We start from the raw sequence: 23,363 nt of genomic DNA, 5'->3' as shown, positions 1-23,363 counted from the left end.
ATTCTGTCTTGTTTCATATGAAGTCAGTCGTACACACTATATACCATTTAACCTTTGTATTGTTGCTGTATTGTCTAGCAAGTAGATCTAAAACTGCTCCTTTCTCCTTCTCTGGACCATGGACATGAAATGAGCTGCAAAACATACAGTAGTTTCACCGTCTTCACATTCAAAGGCATTTTATGGACCGAAAGAAAAAAGTATTAAAGGTGCTCTAAAAACGAATTAAAACAAACTCAAACAAAAGTTCAAAGCGAAATAAAAACTAAAACCAATGAAAAATCCTAAACTATTATAACCTTGAATGGGACCTTTCTGGCGAAATAAAGGATCAATAAGTAACTGTTGCACATCTGGCCTAGTCTGGCCTAGTTTTAACAGTCAGGTGGCGTGTGTGTGTGCGTGCGTGTGTGTCATGTGACAGGAAGGAAGCGGGAGAGAAGCGGCAGCTTTAAAAATCAATGAGGTTTATTTGCAGTCACAATGCTGACACTATAATGTAGCAGACATCCAAACAACTCAAACAGCTACTCACTCTATGGACCCGACACATTCACATCAGAACACAAACATCAGGGACTCGGGGACGCGGCGTCCACGAGCGCAGACACGTTAGAGATGAGCTAGTTGTCACAAACAGTTAGCAGCGACATCGTCTCCAGAGAGAGAGAGAGTAACACGTGTTGCTAATACACTCGTCTCCTGCTTCTGACAATCAACTGATAAATCAATCAATCAATAATCTCCAGGCGATTTCCTTCAGAGGAGCTCAAACGACCAGGAAGTAGGACGCCACCACCGCCATCATCATCATCAGAGTTCACAGACTTGGACTGTTTGAGCTTCATCACAAGCACCATGAGACGCCACATCACACAAACAAACACACGCGCACACACACACACACACACACACACGCACACACCAAAAGGACTCCACCACAGGACCTAAAAGGGGGCGGGGCCGTCCCAAAACCTGGTCCGAGGAATCCAGAGTGTAAACAAAATGGCAGGAACTGCACGCCAGCCTACCAGAGGGGAAGATGTAGCCGTGACCATGTTGTTTACACGTCAATCGCCGCAGGGAGACAAGCAAGCGTGTTGCTTTTTGATTGAAAGAGACAAGACACACGGACGGACGGACGGACGGGAGGTCAGAAAAAGGAAAATGATGTCATTGTGTCCATGCTGGCTCCAGGTGAGTGAGAATACAGAGTGTGGCAAACCGGTTTGTACCAGAAACTCAGATCTGTTCTATGCATGTGACGAAGTGCAGCTACTTCCTGTGGATTAGGAGTTTTGACAGGAAGTAGCTGCACGCCACACCGGGAACAGAAGAAATCAGGGCTCGTGAATCGGTGAGAGTGTGACGCTGGTGGTGTAAAAAAAAAAAAGAAGTGTCATTCTCAAATTACTCAATAAATAACTGTTGGAAACAAGTCCTTAAAAAAGGGATAGTTCATGTTTTTTGAAGTGTGGTTGTATAAGGAACTGTGAGCGCCCCCCTGTGTCGACGACGTGTCAGTACCTCATACAGCTACACTTTAAAAACTTAAAACTATTACTTTAATAGTTTGGGCAATTTTTTTGAGAAAAACATGAAAAATGTATTGGTTTTTTTTCCTCCTGCTATTGATGTTTGATCTGATCACTAACAGTGATCAGCTGTTATGGTCCCAAAACAAAAAAAACAATATATTGAAATGATTTAAATGTATTGAAATTTTAATAAATCAAATTCTACGTGACGTGAGTCGAGGCGGAGACAAACGCGTCAGAAACACGGACGCGATGAGGAGAGGACGTCGGGTGATAAATAACAGAACTGTCCCTTTAAATCAGCCCCGCCCACCTGCTGCTGTGGGCGGGGTCACGTGACTATTTACATCACTATAAACCAGAGACTGAGAAAAATGTACAACATGGCTGCTCTGACTCTCCCTTTGTGTTAGTGTGTATGTGAACCTGTGGCCACACCCCCTTGCCACGCCCCTCGCAGACAGACAGCTGCACTAACTCACTACACTGTAAAAAGCTCAATCACACGTTTTTGTTGTTTTTTTTTCTTTTTCCTCAACTCGTCTTTTGTTTTTAAACTCGATCATTTTTATAAACATTGTTCAAAATGTTACGAAAAAAAATGTACACGTGTTTCTTGTTTGTTTTTTCTTCTTCTGTGTTCGTCTATACAAGGCGGGCAGAAGCAGATTACTACGGTTACCGGCGTTCCCCGCCTGACCACGCCCCCCTCCCCCTCCTCTGTGAACGCTCACCTCACACATGCGCCCCCTTCTGTCAGACAGTCAGACTGGCTTTAAAATAGATCTGTATATATTTATATATGCTTATATCAAAAAGGATGAGGAGAGTGAGAGGGTGGGGCCGGGGCAGGGGGGGCGGGGCAACTCGCTGAATGTGACCAACGCTCCCGTACGTCGTGTGTCCAGGTGAGGAGGAGGTGATCCCTGGGCATCCGGGCCCGAGGGGGGGAGGGAGGGAAGGAGGTAGGCGGGGCCAGGCTGATGCAGAGGCGGTGGGGTGAGGGAGTGGGCGGGGCTCTGTCTGCGGCGTGGGGCGACTCTGCGGTGTGGAATGTCAGCTCATCATGTCATTGCTGTTGACGCCGTACGTCGAGTTCTTCATGCTGTCGTTGACTTCCCGTCGGAACACCGACAAGTTCTGAGTGAACCTGCGCGCACACACACACAAACACACAAACAAGTCAAATAAACAAAAAAAACAATTTTTTAAATTAATTTCTCAAGTATTTTAAGTATCAAAACTCAAAATATGCTTAGTTTGAGACACCTCAATACGATATGATTTACTGAGTATTTGTGAATCATATACTCACACAACAGCTTTAGTGAGAGTGAGCACTTGGCTCCATCTAGTGGACTAAAAAAATCTTGGTGTTTCTAAAGCGATATAATAAGCCCACACAAAATATCCCAATACTTCCTGTATCCACATTTTTCCCCACGGCCAAAGAAGGGCTGAACAATTTTGAATAAATATCAAATTTTGACAGGAATTGCGATATTTGCCGTATCAGAGGGAGTGGTTATCTTAACATAATTATTCAGGTTTTCATTCGAAACACATATTTTGTGGGATTATTTGTGCAAATCTGTGAGAAACAAAGATGATATTTTGACACAGTTTGGCTTTAAATATGGCGCCTGCTGCGATTTGAGAATTGCAGGAGGCCGTAATATAATATAGATAAAATTTCGATGAATCGCTCGGCCCTGACCGCTAGTTTGACCATTGCGCGCTATTGTAAAAACACGTTGGCTGCGTCTGTAGAGGAACATGGCCAAGAGAGGGGATGCGTCGACGAGGTAGATGATGGACAGACAGACGGACGTTTACGATGGTGTTGTAATAATATGTACTCTGAAACAGCAGGGGGCGCTCCGTACAAAAACAGTGACCAAACTTGCAAAGTAGGGCTGCCGAGATTAGTCGACTCGTCGCAATTACGTCGAGGTACTAACTTATAGCTGTCGATGACGATTAGCCTTAGCGCACACACACGCTATGTGTTCGCTGTAACGTTATAAGAGCGATGTCATGTTTGAATAGGAAATGTGTTTTATAATATTTATTCATTGTTTTTGGTTCCATTTTACAAAGCACTAAACATTTACAGCTAAAAAATGTAAAAGGAGTTTTTTTTAATCACATTAAAAAATGTCAGAAATGCTGCTACAAGTTGCAAAGTTCATTAAAAGTTGAATGAACTATCATCGTAATTGTCTTTATTTTTAGTTAGCACACACCTTAAACACTTCAAGCTGGAAGCTAATGATGGTTATACAGATGCAGCTGCATGCTAATGCGATAAGCTGCAATGTACGTACGATCCGATTAGTCGACTAATCGCAAAAATAATCGTTGACAAGCCGATTATCAAAATCATCGTTTGTGGTAGCCCTATTGCAAAGTGACGCGTGCATGTGAGTGCAGCGATAAAACCATTTCATGACTTTTTTTATTTGTTTATTTGAATTTTTTTGACCTGTCTCGATTCTTGGTCAGAAGGTTTCTCTCGATTCCCTCCATCAGGTTCTCGAAACATAAGTGCATGGCCTGCTGCTTCTCTGGAGGCTGACTGTTGACGATGCTGTTCCTCAGGTCAGCAAAGTACTGCGGGACGACAACACACAAACACACATGTTAACACACACACGTGTGTACATGTACATGTACATGTAGATGATGATGATGTGTGTGTGTGTGTTTGTTTTACCTTCTCGTTGAGCAGGATGAGGCCTAACAGTGGCCGTGACATCGACCACTGGTTTCTACAGTCCTCAAAGATGATGATGTTCAGAACGGTGGACAACATCTGCAACACAGTCACATGATCAGTTTATTACATGCGTCACAATAAAAGCATTACAAGTTGAAGACTTTTATTGTGAAGGTGGATGAGTTGTGTAACTATTACTGGATCAGTCTAAACCAGAGATTTCCCACCCTTCTCATCTTCATTTAAACACACCAAAAGAATAAAAGTGAATAATTACAAACATTTATATGCAAAAACAAACAACAGTTGTAGTTTTTTGTTCCTATTCTCACAGTAAATATGGATAAAAACTGTCCATAAAATCATAATCATTTCATTATCGGCGAGCTCAAGTGAAAATTTAAATTAGGACAATTTCATTCAAATATCATGGGTGTAAAATCGCCAAAAAGTGGCAGTTTAACCCAAGATGGCGGCCTTCCTGTTGGGTTTGGATCATGGTCATGATGTAATTTTTCCTTCTTCCCGACCTTCAACACATGTACCGATTTGTGCTGTTCAGGGTGAAATTGAACCACTTTAGATTTAAATTTTCACCACGTCTGATGCGGTCGCAAAAATCTGTGCGTTTTGGGGCATGGGAAAGGCCTCAAAAACACGGAAAAATAAGAATAATATAATTTAGTTTTCATTGTAATTTTAAAATAATTTGTCTCTTGCCACAGGGCCACAGAGATCAACTATGTGGCCCGTGACCCCTGATCGAAAACAATAATTTAATTACATTAACCATTAAGATCTTTAATTAAGATAATAAACCAAAATGTAGTCATAAATTCCCTCTCACCTGTTGGATCATCTCCGGATGCTGCTGCATGATGTGCAGGAAGCGATCGTCCGTTGCCATGGGCGCCGGGCGTTTCTTGGTGGAGCGTGACAGCTGCTTGAACAGGTACGTCACGATGTGGTCCAGACTGGAGCAGCAGCCCGTGCACACCATCGTATCTGACAAACACACACTCACACTTTACACACACGTAACGCACACACACGCTGTAATATCACGTTTGACCAGCAGGCGTCTCACCGAGCGCCGTGAGCCCCTCTGATATGGACGACAGGATGTACATGACGACGTGCGGCTCCAGACTGGCGATGAAGTTCATGTGGTCCTGCGTCAACACCTCGAGCAGCGAGTAGAATGACTGGCTGAGCTTAGGGTAATCCTGCAGGGGGCGACAGAGAGTCAGCAGCTGTTTAACTTTGTTTAAACGTGTTTTAACGGCGCACACGAGTGCGATGTTGTAACGTACGAGCAGGTCGCTGTGAGGGATGGACAGCAGCAGTTTGATGAAGGTCTGCAGGGCGTTGTCCAGGGCGTCGTCTCCGTAGAGACGGAAGACGCCAAAGTTGACGTAGTTCCCGCTGAGCACCGCCTTCAGCATCGTGAAGCACACGCTGACGCCCTTCAGCTTCACGCCGTACACCTGGTCCTTCGGGACCTCGCCCAGCGTCAAGATGCGATTCCCTGAGGAAGACGAGGACGAACAGATGAAGAAACTGAGATTATTCTTTTCATGACGTCTGATCAGAAAACGATGACAACACGATAATAATCTATACAACTAAAAGTGTCGTACAAATCATAGTCATATAAATGACTGCAAAGACGGATCGATTATTGATCAACTACTGAATTAATCGTCAGCGAGTTTTTTTAAATAATTAAAACTAGTTTTCTGATTGTTCAGCTTCTTAAAAGTGAATATTTTCTGCTTTCTTTGCTCCATGTGACAAAGAAATCATTAAATCTATATAACTTTGGACATTTGAGAACATCATTTCAAACGTTTTGTTTTTTCTTTGATTTTATGGACCAAATAACAAAATAAAGAATTGACAGACTCATCAATTATCAAAAAAATCCTTAGTTGCAGCCTTCAAAGAGTGAATATAGTTCAACAACATCATAATCGGGGAAAGGTCTTGGTTTCCATGGAAACTCGCCCATATAATGGCTGATTTCATGGACACAAAGATTTAGCAATACATTTATATGGAACCAACAAAAGTTATTTATATAAATGAATCAAAGATCAGATTAAAAAATATGAGGCATTGATGAATAGATGCTGTCATTAAAGTGTAAATAGTTCCGTCATAATCCAGTGAATTATTGTTACTGTTATTTTGGTGAACTGACCGTAGGTGGTGATCATCTTGCTGGTTTCTCTGAACAGTAAGATGCCGTTTGGTGACGACACGTCGAACTGAAGCCTCTGAGACCTGAAGAAGAAGAAAGAGCGAAGAGTTACGTCCAGTTCATGAGCAGAGAGTCTGATCACGTGATCCGACCGAGCGTCGCCGAGTGTCTTCACCTGTTGTGGACGAGCTCGGCCATGAGTTTGAGGACAGGCGTGGTGCATGCTGGGTCGTGGTACCACAGCTCAATGGCGCGCTGTAGGATGGGCATGTAGGCGGGGTATCTGCAGGTGGGTGTGTTCAGGAAACTGCTCAGCTATGACAGGGTGAAAACAATTACAGTGTGCGCAGGGTTCCCACAAATTCAAGGACTTATCCAGCACCAATTCCCTCAAATTCAAGGACTGAATGTGCTGACACAGCTTAAGATTGGAGGACAATGGCTTTGTCCACTTCAATTCATTTGCTCTGCATCTGGACAAGTGATTGTCCTAGAAATCATGGTCAAAGTCAGTCTTTGTCATTTTCCTTTGGTGAGACAGAGATCTCGTGGAATTTTAATTTCCCAGACATCACGTCATCATTTTCTCTCTTGCTTATTGTTCTGCGTGGAATCTCACGTCAAAGGCAGTGGACAGTGTCCACAACACCACGAGGAATTATGACCGCACGTTTGTCCATCCAACAGTAGGTGGCGTAACAAACAAGGGAGACATTTACCGAAATATCAACTTCACTTCTTTCCTACACAAAATGCAAACACTTTCAATCTCCTATGTCAATTTAGGACAATTTCTGACTTCAAACTCACAAACTTTCAAGGACCTGTGGGAACCCTGTGTGTGTGTGTGTGTGTGAGTGAGACATGAGAGGATACATCCAGTCGAACAACATCATGAAGCTCGTCTTTGCGTTGAAGGCGTACGCGATGCCTCGCAGGTCTCGGACCAAACCCACTAGCGTCCTCTACAGGAGACAACAGAGGAGGACGACGATGACAATTAGGGGTTTATATTAGGATGATCATTTATATTTATATATATATGTGTGTGTGCGTGTGCATGCGTGTCACCTTAGCTTCCTGCTCGTTGAAAGTGTTCGTACTCAACATCTGAGCGACAGTTTCAAACGCAGCCGTCAAAGGCAACATGAACTGTTCAAACTGGTCCTCGTCCTCACCTGCAAACAAACAAACAAACAAACAAACAAACAAACATCTTTTATATTTATCCATAATTCTAACACGCTCTCAGACGTACTGCTGCAACAATGAATCAGTAATTCATTGCTAAATTAATCTCCAACTCAAGTTTGTGTCACTTTGTTAAGGGTTAATTTTCATGCACCAAAGCCCATAGAGAAAATCAGCGATTTTACACCACAGCACTCAGGAGCTGTTGATCCACTGCTGCATTCATCACCAAGTACAAATGTGTTATTATATGACTGTAAACTTGAAAATCATTCATTCATATTCACCTCAGTGATACAAACTTATCAAACAAGGCAGCAGCACACAGCAGCTCTTTGTGTCTCTGTGAGCTAAAAACGCTGATTTTCTCTATGGACTTTGGTGTTGAGTAAAAAACTTCACAAAGCAACACAAACTTCAGTTTCTTGTTGGAAAATGATTTCTAAATGTGAGATCAAGCAGTAAAAATACAGTATTCTTAAGATATCTTAAGATAACATAAACTGCTGTAAACTTTATTATGTGGCTAAAATCGCCATTTTCTGATCACTTTGGATGAATCTTTCATTAATTTTGTAGAAATAAAGACTGTGTGAACGTCCGCTGTGTGTACTTACCCAGATCAACCATTAGGAGGCGTCCCAGCGCAGTATAAAAAGTGGTCCGACACCTCATGTCGCTCAGATTAGACTGATTATTCACTCCGAGGAAAGAGAAGTGTTCACTCTGATGCAGCGACACACACACACACACAGACAACAATTGAATTTAACAACAAATAAAACACAAGCATGTTTGTGATAAACAGCTGCGGCTGCTGTGTAACGGTGTACTCACTGTGTGGTTATTTAACATGAACTGGACCGCGCTGAGCTTTACCAACTTTCTCACGCTGCTGTACGTGAACAAACAGGAAGTCAAGGAGGAAACAGAACCAGGACGAGACTGAGCGTCGAAACATTTATGTACATTTACTATTTAATATGCAGGTGACAAATACACACGAGTATATACTATACACACAGACACACCCTAGTGAAGGATATCCTAGAGAGAGGTCGTTGAGTAGCTGCAGTGTCTTGGAGGTGATTGGTTCACACTGGCCCCAATACTTCAAGTTAGTGATGCTGCAAGAGACAAAAAACATCATTTCCTGCTAATCCAAGATGTCTGCCTTTGACAAAGAATTCTCACTACAACAACCAACATCTACCAAACACAACAAAAACAACCCTTCAAATCTTAAAAATGTCACCGCTAAATGAACACAAATCATAAATTGTATAGATTAAAAATGAGTTACTCACATTTTCCCTATAAAAACGCTGAGAACCATCGTCTCGTCGTTCAAACCCAGAACTTCTGATAGTCGTCGATAAAGCTGCAGGTGAACAAACATGTGACACCCTGAAGTACTAACATTCATCCATTCATCATCGTTAATTATTCCAGCACATTAAACATTTTCCTTTTGCCAATATGACATCAATATTTGTTATATATCATCTTTACATTCTTCTGCACCTTTAACATGAACAGCTGATTTTCTAAATGCTTCTCTTCTTCATAAGATGGTGTATTTTAAAAAACAAGCTAACTTAAATTCAGCTTATAGTAGAATTTAGGGCTGAAACTAACAATCATTTTCATCATCGATTTATCTGGCAATCGATGACTTGTTTGTTCTACAAAATGTCAGAAAATGATGATCGGTGTTTCCCAAACCTCAAAAATGATGATGCTCTCACATGTTTTGTTGGTGAATCAAAATCTCTAAGTCTAACCAGAAAAAACAATACCACAATAGAAGTAGTTGGCAATACATTTGGTAACAGATTAACTGCAACTACTAATCAGTTATTAATCTATCAGTGGTGTTAAGAATATCCAACAAATAATCCTGTTTAATATTAAAATAGCATTAAATGTCATTATTGTGACACATCATAAAAGTGGAAAACTGGGACGTTGTCGGGTTTCACACTCTTTAGACTCAGGACCCTGGAAACCAGGCTAATCCTGGACACACTGGGACAGACCGGGACAATCCGGAACTAAGCGGGACATCTGGTCTCCGTGACGCCCACGGATTGTTTGAAGTGTGTTTTCTCAGGGTTTAACTCTGTGATGACAATTCAGGGGGAGGGGCTAACTAACCAACATCTTTCTTTGCCCCGAACAAAGAGTCCGTGATCACGAAGCGACAACTCGAAAAAACAACAGGAGCCAAACTGCTGTCGTCAGCGTGAAAACACACACACACACAGGATAAAAGACTTAAGCCCCGCCCCCCCCCTGCAGACATACAGAGTTAATGGGAGTGTAAAGTCAGGACGGGGTTAATAAAAGCAGCGGTTGCTCACCTTGGATGATTTCTGCACCTGGTCACCGATGTAGATCTTCCTGAACTGTTCGAAGAAGCTGAGCATGGCGAGCTCCAGCCGCTCGTTTCCCGCCTGAGCGAGCCGCGAGTCGGTCAGATTCATCAGCTGCAGCACTCTGACGCGTTCAGAGAAGAAAATATGTTTGACCTTTGGCCTCCCACATTTAAACACTGTACCAAAGAACTCTCTCTTACTCTCTCGACATTCACAGGAGTTGAAAACTTTGATATTTAGATCAGAGAAAATTAGAATGAATAAATTCTGTATCAATTACATATCGACTAAAGTCAGGCTATTTCAGCTTAAATTCCAATTTTTTTTTAAATATCAAAAAAGAGCTTGCTGCTCAAAATGGGGCCTGCAGCCCAAAGTTGGCCCACACCAGAGTTTCATTTGGCCCGCCACTTACATTTCTTAAAAGAAGCAACGATATATCTTCAAATATAGAAGAAAGATCTATTTTTTGTGAGATGGAACTGGTCCATTAAAAATATTGTATAATAATATTATCGTGTTAAATTTTGTAGTGTATTAAATAAGAGTGTAGGTAAGGCAGATCAACGCTGCACAGGAAGTCAGTTGTGGTGGAGTCAGAAAATAAACAAACAAATTCTCGTGTCTTGTTTAAACAGAGTTACCTGCACTTTAAAAAGCTGATATTTAATGAAATGGATGCACCTTACAAAAATACAGTTTGGGACCAAAACATACTATGTTACGTTTTTATTTAACTATGTTAAAACTAGAAAAATACTTTATCTTAACAAAGTATAATGTAATTCAATGCATTAACGTTCAACATGACAACTGTTCACTTACCGACAGACTAACTCTCCGTCCATGGCGTCCTGCTCGTCCGTACTCGCAAATGACACCCGCCCGCCGATCACCGCTCCGATTATATAAACCAACCATGTTAACCGACCTGAATAAAAACAATCGGGAGGTTTTAAGATGATCAGAGATTCAAACAAAAACAAACAACGCGGTGAACGGTGTTGGTCAGGCGTTGGCAGCGCGTACCCTCCTGCACGGTGATGTCGGCGGCGCTGGAGTTGGTGGACTGCAGCAGCTCCTGGTACGACTGAGCCGCCTGGTCGAAGAGCTGGACGAGCAGAGCGCACGTCTTCTCGTACTCGCATCTGCCGATGGTGGACAACTGGTCCAACTGCTGCTGGACGAGGCCCGCGTCGTCCAGAGGGTCTTCTAACCCGTCTCTGTGCAGAAACACACACACACGGATCAGTGAGTGTACAAGTGACTCCGCCCACTTTCAGAAGTCGCTACGAGACAAACAGTGAGCTTTAAACATCTGATTCAGAGTGAAAAGTAAAAACTCCATTTATCATGACTCTCATGACTCCAAACACTGATTTAAGAGTTAAACTCAAATGTAAACAACATTAAAATCACGGTAAAAACTCCTGTCTGTATCTAGATTGCCTGTTTCACAGATTTTAACCACATTTTCAAAAATTCACTGAAAGAAAATATGCATTTAACCATTTTCACAAACTGCTGTAAAGCCAATAGTATTGACTAAATATAATTTAGCATTAGTTTACTGAAATAAGCTGCATATGGCATCAATAGCTTCAGTATTGTTGTAATATTTGGTTTATTGTGCAAAAAAACGTAGGGAAGGTCGGGGTTTGCTCATCAGTTCACACGTTCATTCGCTCACCCACTGTTTCTGCTATTTTCTAGTGAAGCAAAAACACATGATTTCTCTCTTTCTTCTTCAATTCCCAGAAACTGTTTCCATCACAGTCGTTTCCATCTGCCTTTGATCCATTAGCCAATTTTGAAAAACTTTGGTGTGACATTTCAAGTCTTTTTCAGATTTTCTGAGTTTGGATTCAGTTGAAATTGGAAATATGGGACAGTGACTATGAATACATTATAAATCAATTCTTTAATTAATATTTTGTTAATCAATTAATCAGTTTGAGTGTTTTTAATAACATACCAACTCTCTGACCTTTCAGCCTCTTATACTGGCACACTTTCTGATTTCTTTCTGAAATCATTAAAATTTTTGCCTTTTGGACAAAAAAAAAAAAAAGACCAAAAAATGTTCTGACATTTTCTGGACCAAACAACTAATTCATTGAGAAAATGAAGAAGAAAACTGATTAAGAAAATAAAATAATGAGCCGTGCATAAAAGCAGACTGTGTTTTTGACTGTGTGTATGTGTGTGTGTGTGTGTGTGTGTGTGATGTTACCTGAGGATGACGTGGACCGACTCCAGCCGTGACGTGATGTAGGCCTTGGTGACCTCCGGCGTGTACGTCTCCAGCAGGTGAGGCTCTGTGGCTTTGACGTAAGGAACGGACGCAGCCAGGCGCTGCCACAGACTCAGCAGGTAGTGGACGCTGTTGGGAGCAAACTCCCAGTGCTGTGACACACACACACACACACACACACATAAGAGTGAACCACCGAGTGGTTTAACACTGAATACATCGCTTTATGTGAGGAAAACAGCTACACACACACGCACCTGCAGACTGGTGACGGTGAAGTTGGCAATGAGCCGAATCACCTCGGGGTAGTTTTCTACTTTGACCAGTTCACCCAGCTGGTAGTTGCTCTTCAGCCTCGCCAGCAGGCGGCAGAACTCGTGGTAGTTGTTGGGATCAGGTAAACACTGGAACACGAGATATATACTGTGTATATTAACGACGTAGACATTTGACACTTTTTAAAACGGCCATTTATTGGAAAATAGTCATTTTTGTTCTCACAAACCTGATAAATGCTGCTAAACGAAGCTTCATTTTTCAAATTGGATAGATTAGTTTCACTTTGCTTGTTTTAACCATAAAACAGGACCCGAGAATGTCCTGTAACTAAGTGCTTCTGCCAATAACTTCCAATATCTATTATATATATTTATTTATTATATATATCTATTTAGCAGTTTACTGCATGTTGAAATACTGTTTGAAAACAATTTGAAATGCAGAAAAACAAAAAGGCTTCCAGGCGTTTTTCCCTACTCTCTCCTCTCTGATGACAAAGGTGCTGATTTTATTATTTAATTAAATTACCGTAATAACCACACGTTGGCTTTGACGTGCAACTGCTCAGCTTTCAGAAACCGCTGGAAACTTTTCCGATAGCACAAACCATGGCGTAGCTACGGTGCACTTGTGCGGTGTTAAAGGGTTAATGTTTAGTTTACACATTATTTCTCTTGAAAATACCGTTACTGTCAATAACTGGTTAGTGAAGTTAAACATTTTTTGTCATTAAACATTTACACTTTATCAGATGGAGGAAAAATCTACTCAACATAAGGGCCGAAAAGAAAAATCACCATCAGTTGCACTGATGTCTAAAAAAAACCCTCATATTTTCACATATTCTAGTGTCATAGGAGCAGAACATGAAACTGTAGCTGAGAAGGTGAGTCACTCACCTGTGGGTTGGCCAGTATCCTCTTGACTCCGTCCACCAGGTGTGACAGAAACTTTGCTCGCTCCGCGTTGTTGAAGAGGGATCTTCTGACGGAGGCGATCTGAACTAGACACGACAAAACCTGCACAAACACACAGACACAAACACATGAGCATGACACAAAACACTCAAGCCTGGTGATGATCGTGATCTGTCAAAGTAAAAGATGTGTTCACACCAAAAACAAGGCAGCATGTGTTCTTCCTGTTTGTTTTTCCCCCCCGTCACTCACCAGTGGAGAAAGTGATGGAGGGATGGAATGATATAAATTGAAGAAGAGCTGCAGGGTGGAGGAATCGAGAAACGCTGCAGGAGAGGAATACACCGGAGAGTTAGTCGTCGTGTAGTATGTGTTCACATGTATGTACATTCACGTACACGTGGATATAAACTAAATCGTCCCATAAACATCACCATTCGTTTGCATATTCATTAACATTTACCCACTGGAGCTTTGAACTACAGACACACTCACCTGATCTCCATGACGTGGGGATCTGTACAGTGCAGAGGTCGTCCGACGACTCGTCTGTGGAAGTTCCTATGAAGTCGTAGTTGAGGCAGTTGTAGCTGAGTTTGAGCAGCTGCATCAGGAGACCGTGCTGAGACTCATCGTTCAGATTTAAGTTCTTCCCCGAAGCCTGAAGACACAGAAACGCAGAGACTATGATCGGTGGCCGACCAGTGGATATTTGACCTCTTCTGACCAACAGTTTTTCCAGCTTTAGACTCATAATATTCCATTTTTGAATTGAATTGAATGCTTTTATTGTCATTATACTTATTAGAGGTGAAAAATAAAAGCTTGAAACTAAACCTAAATATTCCAGGGAAATTTGTGATCGCAATTCCCAGACTTTTATCAGGTTATCTGCAGACCTTTGTTTGGAGTAGAGTGTCAAACACTTGATCCATACTGGGATCCTGATGGGTTCTACACATGTGCAAAGGGAAACCACTTCCTGTCAAAACTCAAACCCCTGTAACAGCTTTTATAAAAGGAAGAACCTTTGTACTGGTTTCCAGTACAAATCAGGTAGACAAACAGAGTGTTGAGTTACGGTGTTCCTTGAATGTCTCTCGTGGCAGATTCATTCATCTCCGTTCCAGTAAATTGAACTTGCCCTTCAACGGCCAAAAACGTGACCTTTGATGACCCAAGAAATGCACACACAAACATACGTTTGAGACGACATACCTGTTTGAGGAGGTTACAGGAAAGAGTGAAGATATCAAAGAGGGACGAGTCTCTGAACGACGACGCGATCTTCCTGTGTTTAGTGAGAGGATGTGTTGTGTCGGCCTGCGGAGAAAACATACGATGTTTATCGACACAGAGTCAACGGAAGAATGGTGAGGTCCAGTTGAAGTTGGAAGTTAGGACTGGAAAACCCTCTCAGGTTCCAAGTTGGAAAGTTGGAGCAAAAACCACAAACCAGAACATAGGATTCCAAGATAGCTGCCACTTAAGTCTAAAGCAAAGACTCTTCTTTCTCAGTTGATTCCGTCTTAATTGTTAAAAGTTGTCTCTACTGAAAAAGAGCAGGAATAACAAAGGCTTTCCTGCCAAATTATGTGTTCAATTAAATGATGTTGTTTTTAAATTGAACATCGCCTGAAGTGTCACTGATGACCAAGACAAATTTCCCTCTTGGACAATTAAGTTTATCTTGAAATCCATGTCCCCCCCCCCGACTTCACAACTAGGACACGATCAGCCTGATGGTGACGTCACTCCCAGTTCCGACTTCCAACCTCCGACGTAAATGGAACATAGAGAAATGAGAGTGTACCTGGTTGATCTCATTGGTGAGCTGGGACAGAATGGTCACACCGATGATGCAGTGTTCAACACTATCCTGTAAACAAACACGGAACAGCGACGCATTAACTAAGCAGCTCTGACACAAAACCCTGACATGTCTGCAGGTCGATCACATGACCACACACACACACCTGTAGAAAGCGGGTCACGTCAGCGATGACGTTCCTGAAGACGTAGTCATCTTTCTGACAGTCGAACCAGCCCAGTTTGGTGATCCGCGCGTACAGTTGGATCAACGCCTGGGTGACGAACGCCGCCAACTTCGGCCGCGTCGCCAGATAATTCAGTACATAGTTCCCTGAACATTACAGACACATTAACCATAGGTGAGCGAGCTCAGGACAGGAGCACGCTAACAAAGCAGTGTCATTGTTCAGACAGAAGGAGGAGTTCACTCACGGATGTCGATGCGTTGCTCCAGAGGCAGAGGGTTACTGGTCCGAGACACCAGTTTAGACAAACATGTGGCCGCAAGCAGCTGAGAATATGACGACTGCGACGAGACCAAAACAAACCGTGTTAGAATAAATCAGAAAGAAACTAAAGCAAGTGACAAAATGCAACTAATACATCCTGCCTGACCTTTAATTAAAGGTCCAACGAAAACATTGAAAGTCATGTATTTTTTTAATGGTAGTAACATACTTTAGCAACATTTTGTCAGAACATTTTCAAGAGTACAGCCAATTTAAATGTTGAGCATAAAAAGAGCACTGGAGTTTAGTTAAGTGTGGGAAATCCACAGCAACATTAACAGTTACACTCATCCCTGTCCGGCCGTCAGCCCCTCAGGCCAAAGCTCCACCCCAAAAAAAACACACTACAAGTTGCCAACAAGTTCAGATTTTCTGCGAGCGGAGTAATGTTGTTTAGCAACATTAGTAACATGTTTTTGGTAACTTAACGGCAGCAGAGCATGAAACCAAATAAGCTTTAATTATCACACGATGGAATCAACAAGAGTGACTTATAAACATGTTAATGTTCAGGGTTTTTGTCTCCGTTAGCTCTCACGATGAAGTGCGACTAATCAAGAGCAACTGTGATGAATGAGTGTGTGAGTGCAACAGGACCTTTTTTTATATCAGAGAGACTTATTCTGTAGATTAGTTACAGAAGTGGAAACTGTGCCAGCTTTGTTTTGAATGAGGCAACAAAAGCGAGTGCTTGATCTGAAGGTCGATTGATGTGGGTTTTTCTATGACCACAGCTGATGCCATTTTATTTTTCAGAAAGAGGGCAGCCAATGGTCGGTAATGGATGCAATTTTTTTCTTTGACTCATAAATTAAGCCAATTTTAAATTGTTATTGAAGTTACTCTGCAACACTAACAGTCTGTATCTTCAATCTAAATTTTAAATCTGCATTGCGGTGCAATTATGCACGGTATTTTTATTTAGTAATATTAAAAACATTAACTACATGACACAAGTAACCTAAAAAACTAATACAAAAAGATACTTTTGGATGAGAAAGTTAAGTTTTAGTGACCAAGTACCAAGTTTCTGAGTAAAAAAAATAGGCAGAATTAGTGATAAAAATTGCAAATATTGTTGTTATTACGTATAAATGAGTTATCAGTCAACCTCAATTGACGATAATGCTTAAATGATGTACTGAGCAGCTCTATTCTGCAGCAAAACATTGAAGTTAGGTAAGAATTCGTCTTGTTTTTTTAAATGTGTGTGTTGTAGAGCATGTAGGTGACAGTGAGATGGACACAGTGGACACTCACGCTCCCTCTCTCCAGCAGCAGCTGACACTTGCTGAGACAGTCGGGGCTGTTGGTGAACTCGACCAGAGCTTTCTCTGCCTGGAGTCGGACGGCGGTGTCGGTGGTCTCGTACAGCTGCTTACACAGGATCTCCAGCTGGGCAAGGCCCTGATAAAGAGAGAGACACGTGGAAGACAACGGACTTATCAGTGAGCGACAGACACACACGCGTGCCACAGACAAGATCCTCTGAATCTTCATCAGCATCATCAGTGAAAGAGAGAGAACAGCGTGTTCCTCTTCCAACAACACGGCTTCAACGCTTAAACCATTTCCCCCTCAGGCTGGTTGGACATGACTTCATTTCAACAAAACACAGTGGAGAAAACTGATCAATGGAAAGAATAAATGACAAGTAAAAGTGTCACAGAAGTCTTGTTTTGTGAACAAAACATTCAATATCATTGTTTTCTGTTGGACATCAATTCTGCTTTAACAATATTAAACTTACCATGCAATCTATGATGAATCTCTCCTAATAATTAACAACTAACATGTTCACCCTTTAATATTATAGTTTGCAACAGGCCTGTAACAAACAAACCAATTCCTACTTTGATAAAGAACGAATCTCTTTTTAAGCTTTTTAAACATAAATATGTTCCTTTGCTCGTCCATGACAGTAGCAGCTATTAGTTTGGTTATCGATTAATCCGTCAATTATTTTCTGTGCTTGTTTTTCTGGTCAACAATCAATTGATTGTTGTCGCAGCCCTGGTAAACTCAATAACACTGTTCGTCTGTCATCATTTCTGAGGTTTACGGAACACAGAACTAATCATTTCCTGACATTTTTATGAACCAAACAATGATAATTAATCAGAAAATAATTGCCAGATGAGCCTGGAGTGAAAATAATCAGTTTCAGCCCAAACGTACAAATTAAATCCTAAAAATACAAAAACATTTTCTTGCCAAATAACCAAAAAATTAGCTCACATTCTTGATTTTCATGATGTTTTGTTCCATTGACGAAAACTGCTGAGTCATGCACACAGTGACAGCAAGATGCCAGTTACTCATAAATAAATTTAAAATGGTGGAGCCGGCAGGTTACAAAACAAAGTTACTGGTGATGGAGGTCTGGGTTTGGGGGTGCAGGGGTCGTGTTTCATGTGTGTGTGTGTGTGTGTGTGTGTGTGTGTGTGTGTGAGGGAGAAAAAAAAACTCTGCTGTGTCAGATAAGAGCTCAGACTGTGAATACTTCACTTCATCATTAACACTGATACGACTTTTCACTCCAGACGATGTCACGGCACATAAACAGACAGGTGGTCATGTGACAGTCATGTGACAGGGACGACTGCGGAGGACCAAAACATATTTATAGGCAACGTCAAAGTCGGGAGTCTTCATTGAAACTATCAACTAGAGCTGAAACGATGAATCGATTATTAATCAATTACTAAAGTAATCGACAACTATTTTGATAATCGATGAACCGGTTTGAAGCTTTTTTTCCTGATTAAAACAAGATTTTCAATTGTTTAAACTTCTTAGATATGAATATTTTCTTCATTTCTTTGCTCTGGATAACAAAGAAATCATTAAAAGTTAATCATTTTGGTTTGTGGACAAAACAAGATATTTGAGAACATTATCCTTTCCAGGTTTGACAAACACCGATCAACATTTTTTAAGGTTTTCTGATATTTTATGGACCAAACAATTAATCGAGAAAATAATCGACAGATTAATCGATTATGAAAATAATCGTTAGCTGCAGCTCTACTATCAACGGGAAGTGAACTCAAATGAAAAGTGTTGACGACAAATACTGTAAATAAAGTGTCCAACACTACAGATACAGCAGCTGCTCGAGACTCAACTATTCAGTGATTTATATTAAAGTTAGAGTTTTCTGAAGTTGTACGATGGACTGAGCGACACACAAAGCTCCCAGGGATCACACGGCTGCCAGAGGAGACAAGAAAAAAAGAACAGGTCTACAACAAGATCAATAATCTTTACTTAATTAACTGCAACTATTAACGATTCAATTGGTTTCACTTCAGTTCAAGTTTTCAGCTTGTAAAAAGGTGAATATTTTCTGGTTTCTTTGCTCCATATGACAAATAAATCTTTAAAAATTAATAATTTTGTTTGTGAAAAACAACATTTAAATGATCACTGATCAACAATTAAACATTTTGTGGACTGAGCAAGTAAAAAAGAATCATCAGATTAATCAATTATAAAACATGTTCGTGTTTTATTGTGATTTCTCAGTTTGACCCAGAGTGACACAATCTTAAATGTTGTTTCTGTAGACCAGTGGTCACCAACGTGGTGCCCGCGGGCACCTGGTAGCCCGCGAGCAGCCAACGAGGTGCCCGCGGGCTCATTTCACTTCACCTCACTTGTATGTATCCATTTGATCACTGAGTAAAATGTCCTTGATATTGTTTATAAAAACTGTGATAATCATTAGGAGTAAGCAATGGAATTAATGTGTATGCAATTGAATGCATAATATTTATCATTTAAATGGTAAACTGCATAAAATGTTAATATGGTAGCCCTCCATATTATTCTCTAACCTTCAGGTAGCTCTCGGTCTCAAAAAGGTTGGTGACCCCTGCTGTAGACCTTACACGTTTATAGAGATGTAAGAATATTAATAGTTCCATGATACTGTGAAACCAAAAGTGTTTCTACACAAACATTATTTGTGACGATAAGAAACATTAGCTACTCTTGGCAAAACCTCTACTTTTGTTTCAGCTGCAGTTCAACAGAGTGTTGGGAAATGAGAACTTACAGGATCATTATCCCACATGTGCCCGGCAGCAACCTTTACACCCTGACCGCCGCCTCTACAGATCTAGTAAAGCAAAGACGATGATCATCAGAGCGTGGAGAGAGAGAAGGCTTCAGAGGCTTCTAAATCAGACGTGTGGAAGCACTATGATGTCCTTGTGTCAGGAAATTAGAGAAGAAAAAACGGTGACGGACAAACAAAAAATGAATATGCAGACGCTGCCAGTCTGCAGTGACCTACACGTTGGGGAATTAAGAGTAATACGAGAAGCAACTTGGTAAATCATCACCCTGTAAAACTGTGAGAAGATGCGAGGAAAGACAAAATCCAGCCAAAGAAAAGTGTTTACACACTTCAACCACAGCAAAGCCAGAGCTCACACGATGTGTCTGTGAATAAATAAGCCAAAACCTCTACGGCAAATTTTCTGTCGCGGACAAGGAAGGATTCAGAAGGTTTTATTTACACTCTGGAGTATAAACAAACGTATAACATCTTCACTCGGACAAAATGTAGTCAAACGCAAGCACTTTCCATAGAGACACACGATAAATAATAACATTACCATTACAATACCACAATTACTATGTTACTGTTGGTCTAGTTACCATGGTGTTATCAAGGGCTGCACAACATATGTAAATTTAACGCCATTTTGATATCTACGTGCACGTGTAAAATGTCAGAAAAAGGTCAATTGGTGTTTTCCAAATCTGGATATGACGATGTTCTCGAATGTCTTGTTTTGTCCAAAAAAACAAAAATGATTCCGTTTTAACGATATCTTTGTTATATGGAGCAAAGAAACCATAAGATATTCACATTTAAGCAGCTGAAAAATCAGAAAAACTGGTTTTAAATAGTGAAAAAAAAACAAAAAAACACTGAAACTGATTAAATTGAATTATCGTTGTAGCCCTATTGCATTTATTTAAAAATAAATGAATTATTTTTATACAAAATAATCTTTTAGGAAAGTAAATAATGACATTCACTGCTTTCACTGATATGCAAAGAGAAGAAGGCGGTAACACTGTAACACCAAGTATTTGTTTATTTATTCAAATCATATCTCACTATAATATTCAACAATGTTATGACATGTGACAAATATTTCCATAGTTTCCTGCAGCCAAGTGTGACGAGAATATGATATTTTAACTTTTTCAACAACTTGGGAAGTGACACCTATGCTGTGCGACTTGACATATAGTGTAGCAGTGTGTATATCTTGACTAATGGTATCGAGCAGTTTTATTTTTAAAGGTGGTTTTAGTCTCGCATATCTGGCAACCCTTGAGCCCTTGTTTCCAGGGAAGCGGCTCCTCTTGGAGCTGCGCGTCCACACTAACCGCTGTCACAGCCTCTCAGTCCGCACCAGCATCCACTCTGCTGGCTTCTGGGATGAGGAGGCAGCCGAGCATCCTCCTCTCCATCATCATGGAGGAGAAGTGACGGGCAGATCCAGGGGTTTGCCCTGCTTCTGCTTCTCCTGCTCCTCCTCTGCTTCCCAGACATGTGTCGGTGTGGAGCGGCTATCTCCAGCCAGGCTAACTCAACACAGCTGCACTGCTCTGTTATACACATAAACAAAATCCCCGAGGTGTCAAACCTAGACCCGTGTCCCTCCATAACCCCAGCAGCGGCGGACACACGAGGTCAGATCCGGAGATGAACACTCCGATAAACCGAACCATGTTTTCAAACGGGCTCGGGCGGGAGAAGTTGACGTCTGGAGGCTGGAGCTAACATTAGCCTAGCATGCTATGTGGTCAGCTAGCTTTAGCCCAGCGGGACAACAAGTGCACAAACACGGTTATGGTTTAAATGCGAAAACGGGGCGAGTCAAAGTGGGTTTATTTGATTAATGTTTACATTTCGCTGCTCACTGGCGCCAAACTCCCAGTAACCAGGCATAGTTAGCCTGACAACAGCTAGCCGTCCGCGGACAACCGATGCTCTTTTATTGTTTACTTCAATAAAACACGCCGCTCCCTCGCACGGTTAGCCCGCCGGTTCCGTGCCTCCAACCAACACAAACGTCGGGAACCGCGCAGACTCTAAGGCACCGCGTTTGTGGCTTCTCGTCCAATTTCACAGCCTCAAATCATTCTCTGTGATCGCAGCTACCACGAGCTAACCCCCAGCATCCACAGGCAGCCTCAGCAATGACAGCAGGCCACAAGTCAACACACACAGGCGGCCACATCCTTTCTTTTAACGCCGCACAGCAGCAGCAACACGGCCGACTCCCGCACGCAACTGCCGCACACGGCCCCCGTGGCGGCAGCACAGCGCCAGAATACGCGCTCACACTCCTCCTCGCGTTCCCGGAGAAACTGTCGGTCACAAAAACATGAATCCTCCACTTACCTGCACATGATCCGCCATTTTTCTCCATTTCATGCACCTCTCACTCCCCCGCTTATGGGTATGGACAGCGACAACAGCGCCCCCCGCGGAGGCCACGTGAACAGCTGCCCATTCATTCCACACCAAAGCAAGTTTGCATCATGTTTACATGGAGGGACCTGAATAATCTTATAATGAAGTAATTCTGTCAGACATGATTGAAGTGATCTAGGACTACAATCCAGTGCTGTAATCCAGGACTAAAACAATACAGTACTGAACTTTTCAGAATTGTAATCCAGGGTTGAAATAATGCAGAGCAGCAGTTATCTAGGATTGTAGTAATCCAGGACTGATTTAATCCAGCATTGTGACACCCTGTCATCATGACTATTACAGTACTGAATCATCCAATACTGAAGTAATTTATTCCTGTGTGGTAGAACTACAGTCATCCATGATAATGGGTGATATAATCCAGTACATTAATCAGGACTAAAACAGTACATTACTGAAGTAATTCACTATTATAATCCAGGAATTAAGTAGTCTAATTATGAAATAATGCACATATACAAACCCGTCTGTTGTTCTGGTTCTGTCCAAAAGCATACAGTGATCCAGTTTACAGTTTTTAACAGCATGTTTTTATTCTATGTATTATATTTATTTTTATTCTATGCATATTGTGTGTCTTGCTGCTGATACACTCTAATTCCCAGTTTGGGATCAATAAAGAATATCTATTCTATTCTATAAATAACAGATACACTTGACAGCCACTGGATGGCAGCAAACACTTGAGAATGAAAGAGATTCATCCTCAGTTAAATTCACATGAAAAACACCTGGAAAATCATTTTCATGTTATTTTTCTTTTTTGCTCCAACAGAAAACGTAACGATGATGATAACGATATCAATATGTTTTTAAATAGATCTTCAGCTCCATTTTATTCACATTTTTTAAGTAAAGTAAATTAATTCAGACTGAAATGAAATGAAACATTTAAAGAGACTCTTGGTTTCATTACCTTCACTTCACATCCATTGCAGTGTCTTTATATACATGTATATCTTTCTACAACACATGTATGCAGTACGGTGACACATGTCGTCCTCAAGGGGGCAGTAAATGATCAGGTGCATCAG

The 23,363-nt window shown here is 41.4% G+C and overlaps 1 protein-coding gene across 4 annotated transcripts; it reads right to left on the bottom strand.

The window, feature by feature from the left end:
- Nucleotides 1-450: 450 nt before the first annotated feature.
- xpo7 (exportin 7) lies at nt 451-22,285 on the bottom strand. Of its 4 annotated transcripts, none has more exons than XM_044012361.1 (28): nt 22,234-22,285; nt 17,061-17,207; nt 15,724-15,817; nt 15,456-15,622; nt 15,293-15,358; nt 14,698-14,802; nt 13,975-14,140; nt 13,678-13,805; nt 13,462-13,581; nt 12,541-12,687; nt 12,263-12,435; nt 11,059-11,252; nt 10,855-10,960; nt 10,015-10,150; nt 8,959-9,032; nt 8,698-8,778; nt 8,489-8,552; nt 8,269-8,377; nt 7,532-7,638; nt 7,337-7,425; nt 6,636-6,743; nt 6,461-6,543; nt 5,571-5,785; nt 5,345-5,483; nt 5,105-5,262; nt 4,255-4,353; nt 4,024-4,151; nt 451-2,688 (listed from the first exon to the last, which is right to left on the bottom strand). In XM_044012361.1, the coding sequence occupies exons 1-28, from the start codon at nt 22,264-22,266 to the stop codon at nt 2,595-2,597; spliced, it is 3,330 nt and encodes a 1,109-aa protein (XP_043868296.1). In that variant the 5' UTR covers nt 22,267-22,285; the 3' UTR covers nt 451-2,594. The 4 variants fall into 4 exon arrangements, with proteins under 4 accessions (XP_043868296.1, XP_043868297.1, XP_043868294.1 ...); XM_044012362.1 differs by having other exon boundaries at nt 13,732-13,805; XM_044012359.1 differs by lacking the exon at nt 22,234-22,285 and having other exon boundaries at nt 17,061-17,631.
- Between the last annotated feature and the right edge of the window lie 1,078 nt (nt 22,286-23,363).

The sequence above is a fragment of the Solea senegalensis genome, linkage group LG21 (assembly GCF_019176455.1).
Source record: "Solea senegalensis isolate Sse05_10M linkage group LG21, IFAPA_SoseM_1, whole genome shotgun sequence".
Lineage (NCBI taxonomy): Eukaryota > Metazoa > Chordata > Actinopteri > Pleuronectiformes > Soleidae > Solea > Solea senegalensis.
The sequence above is the reverse complement of the archived record's forward strand: the minus strand, read 5'-3'. Positions and strand labels throughout refer to the sequence as shown.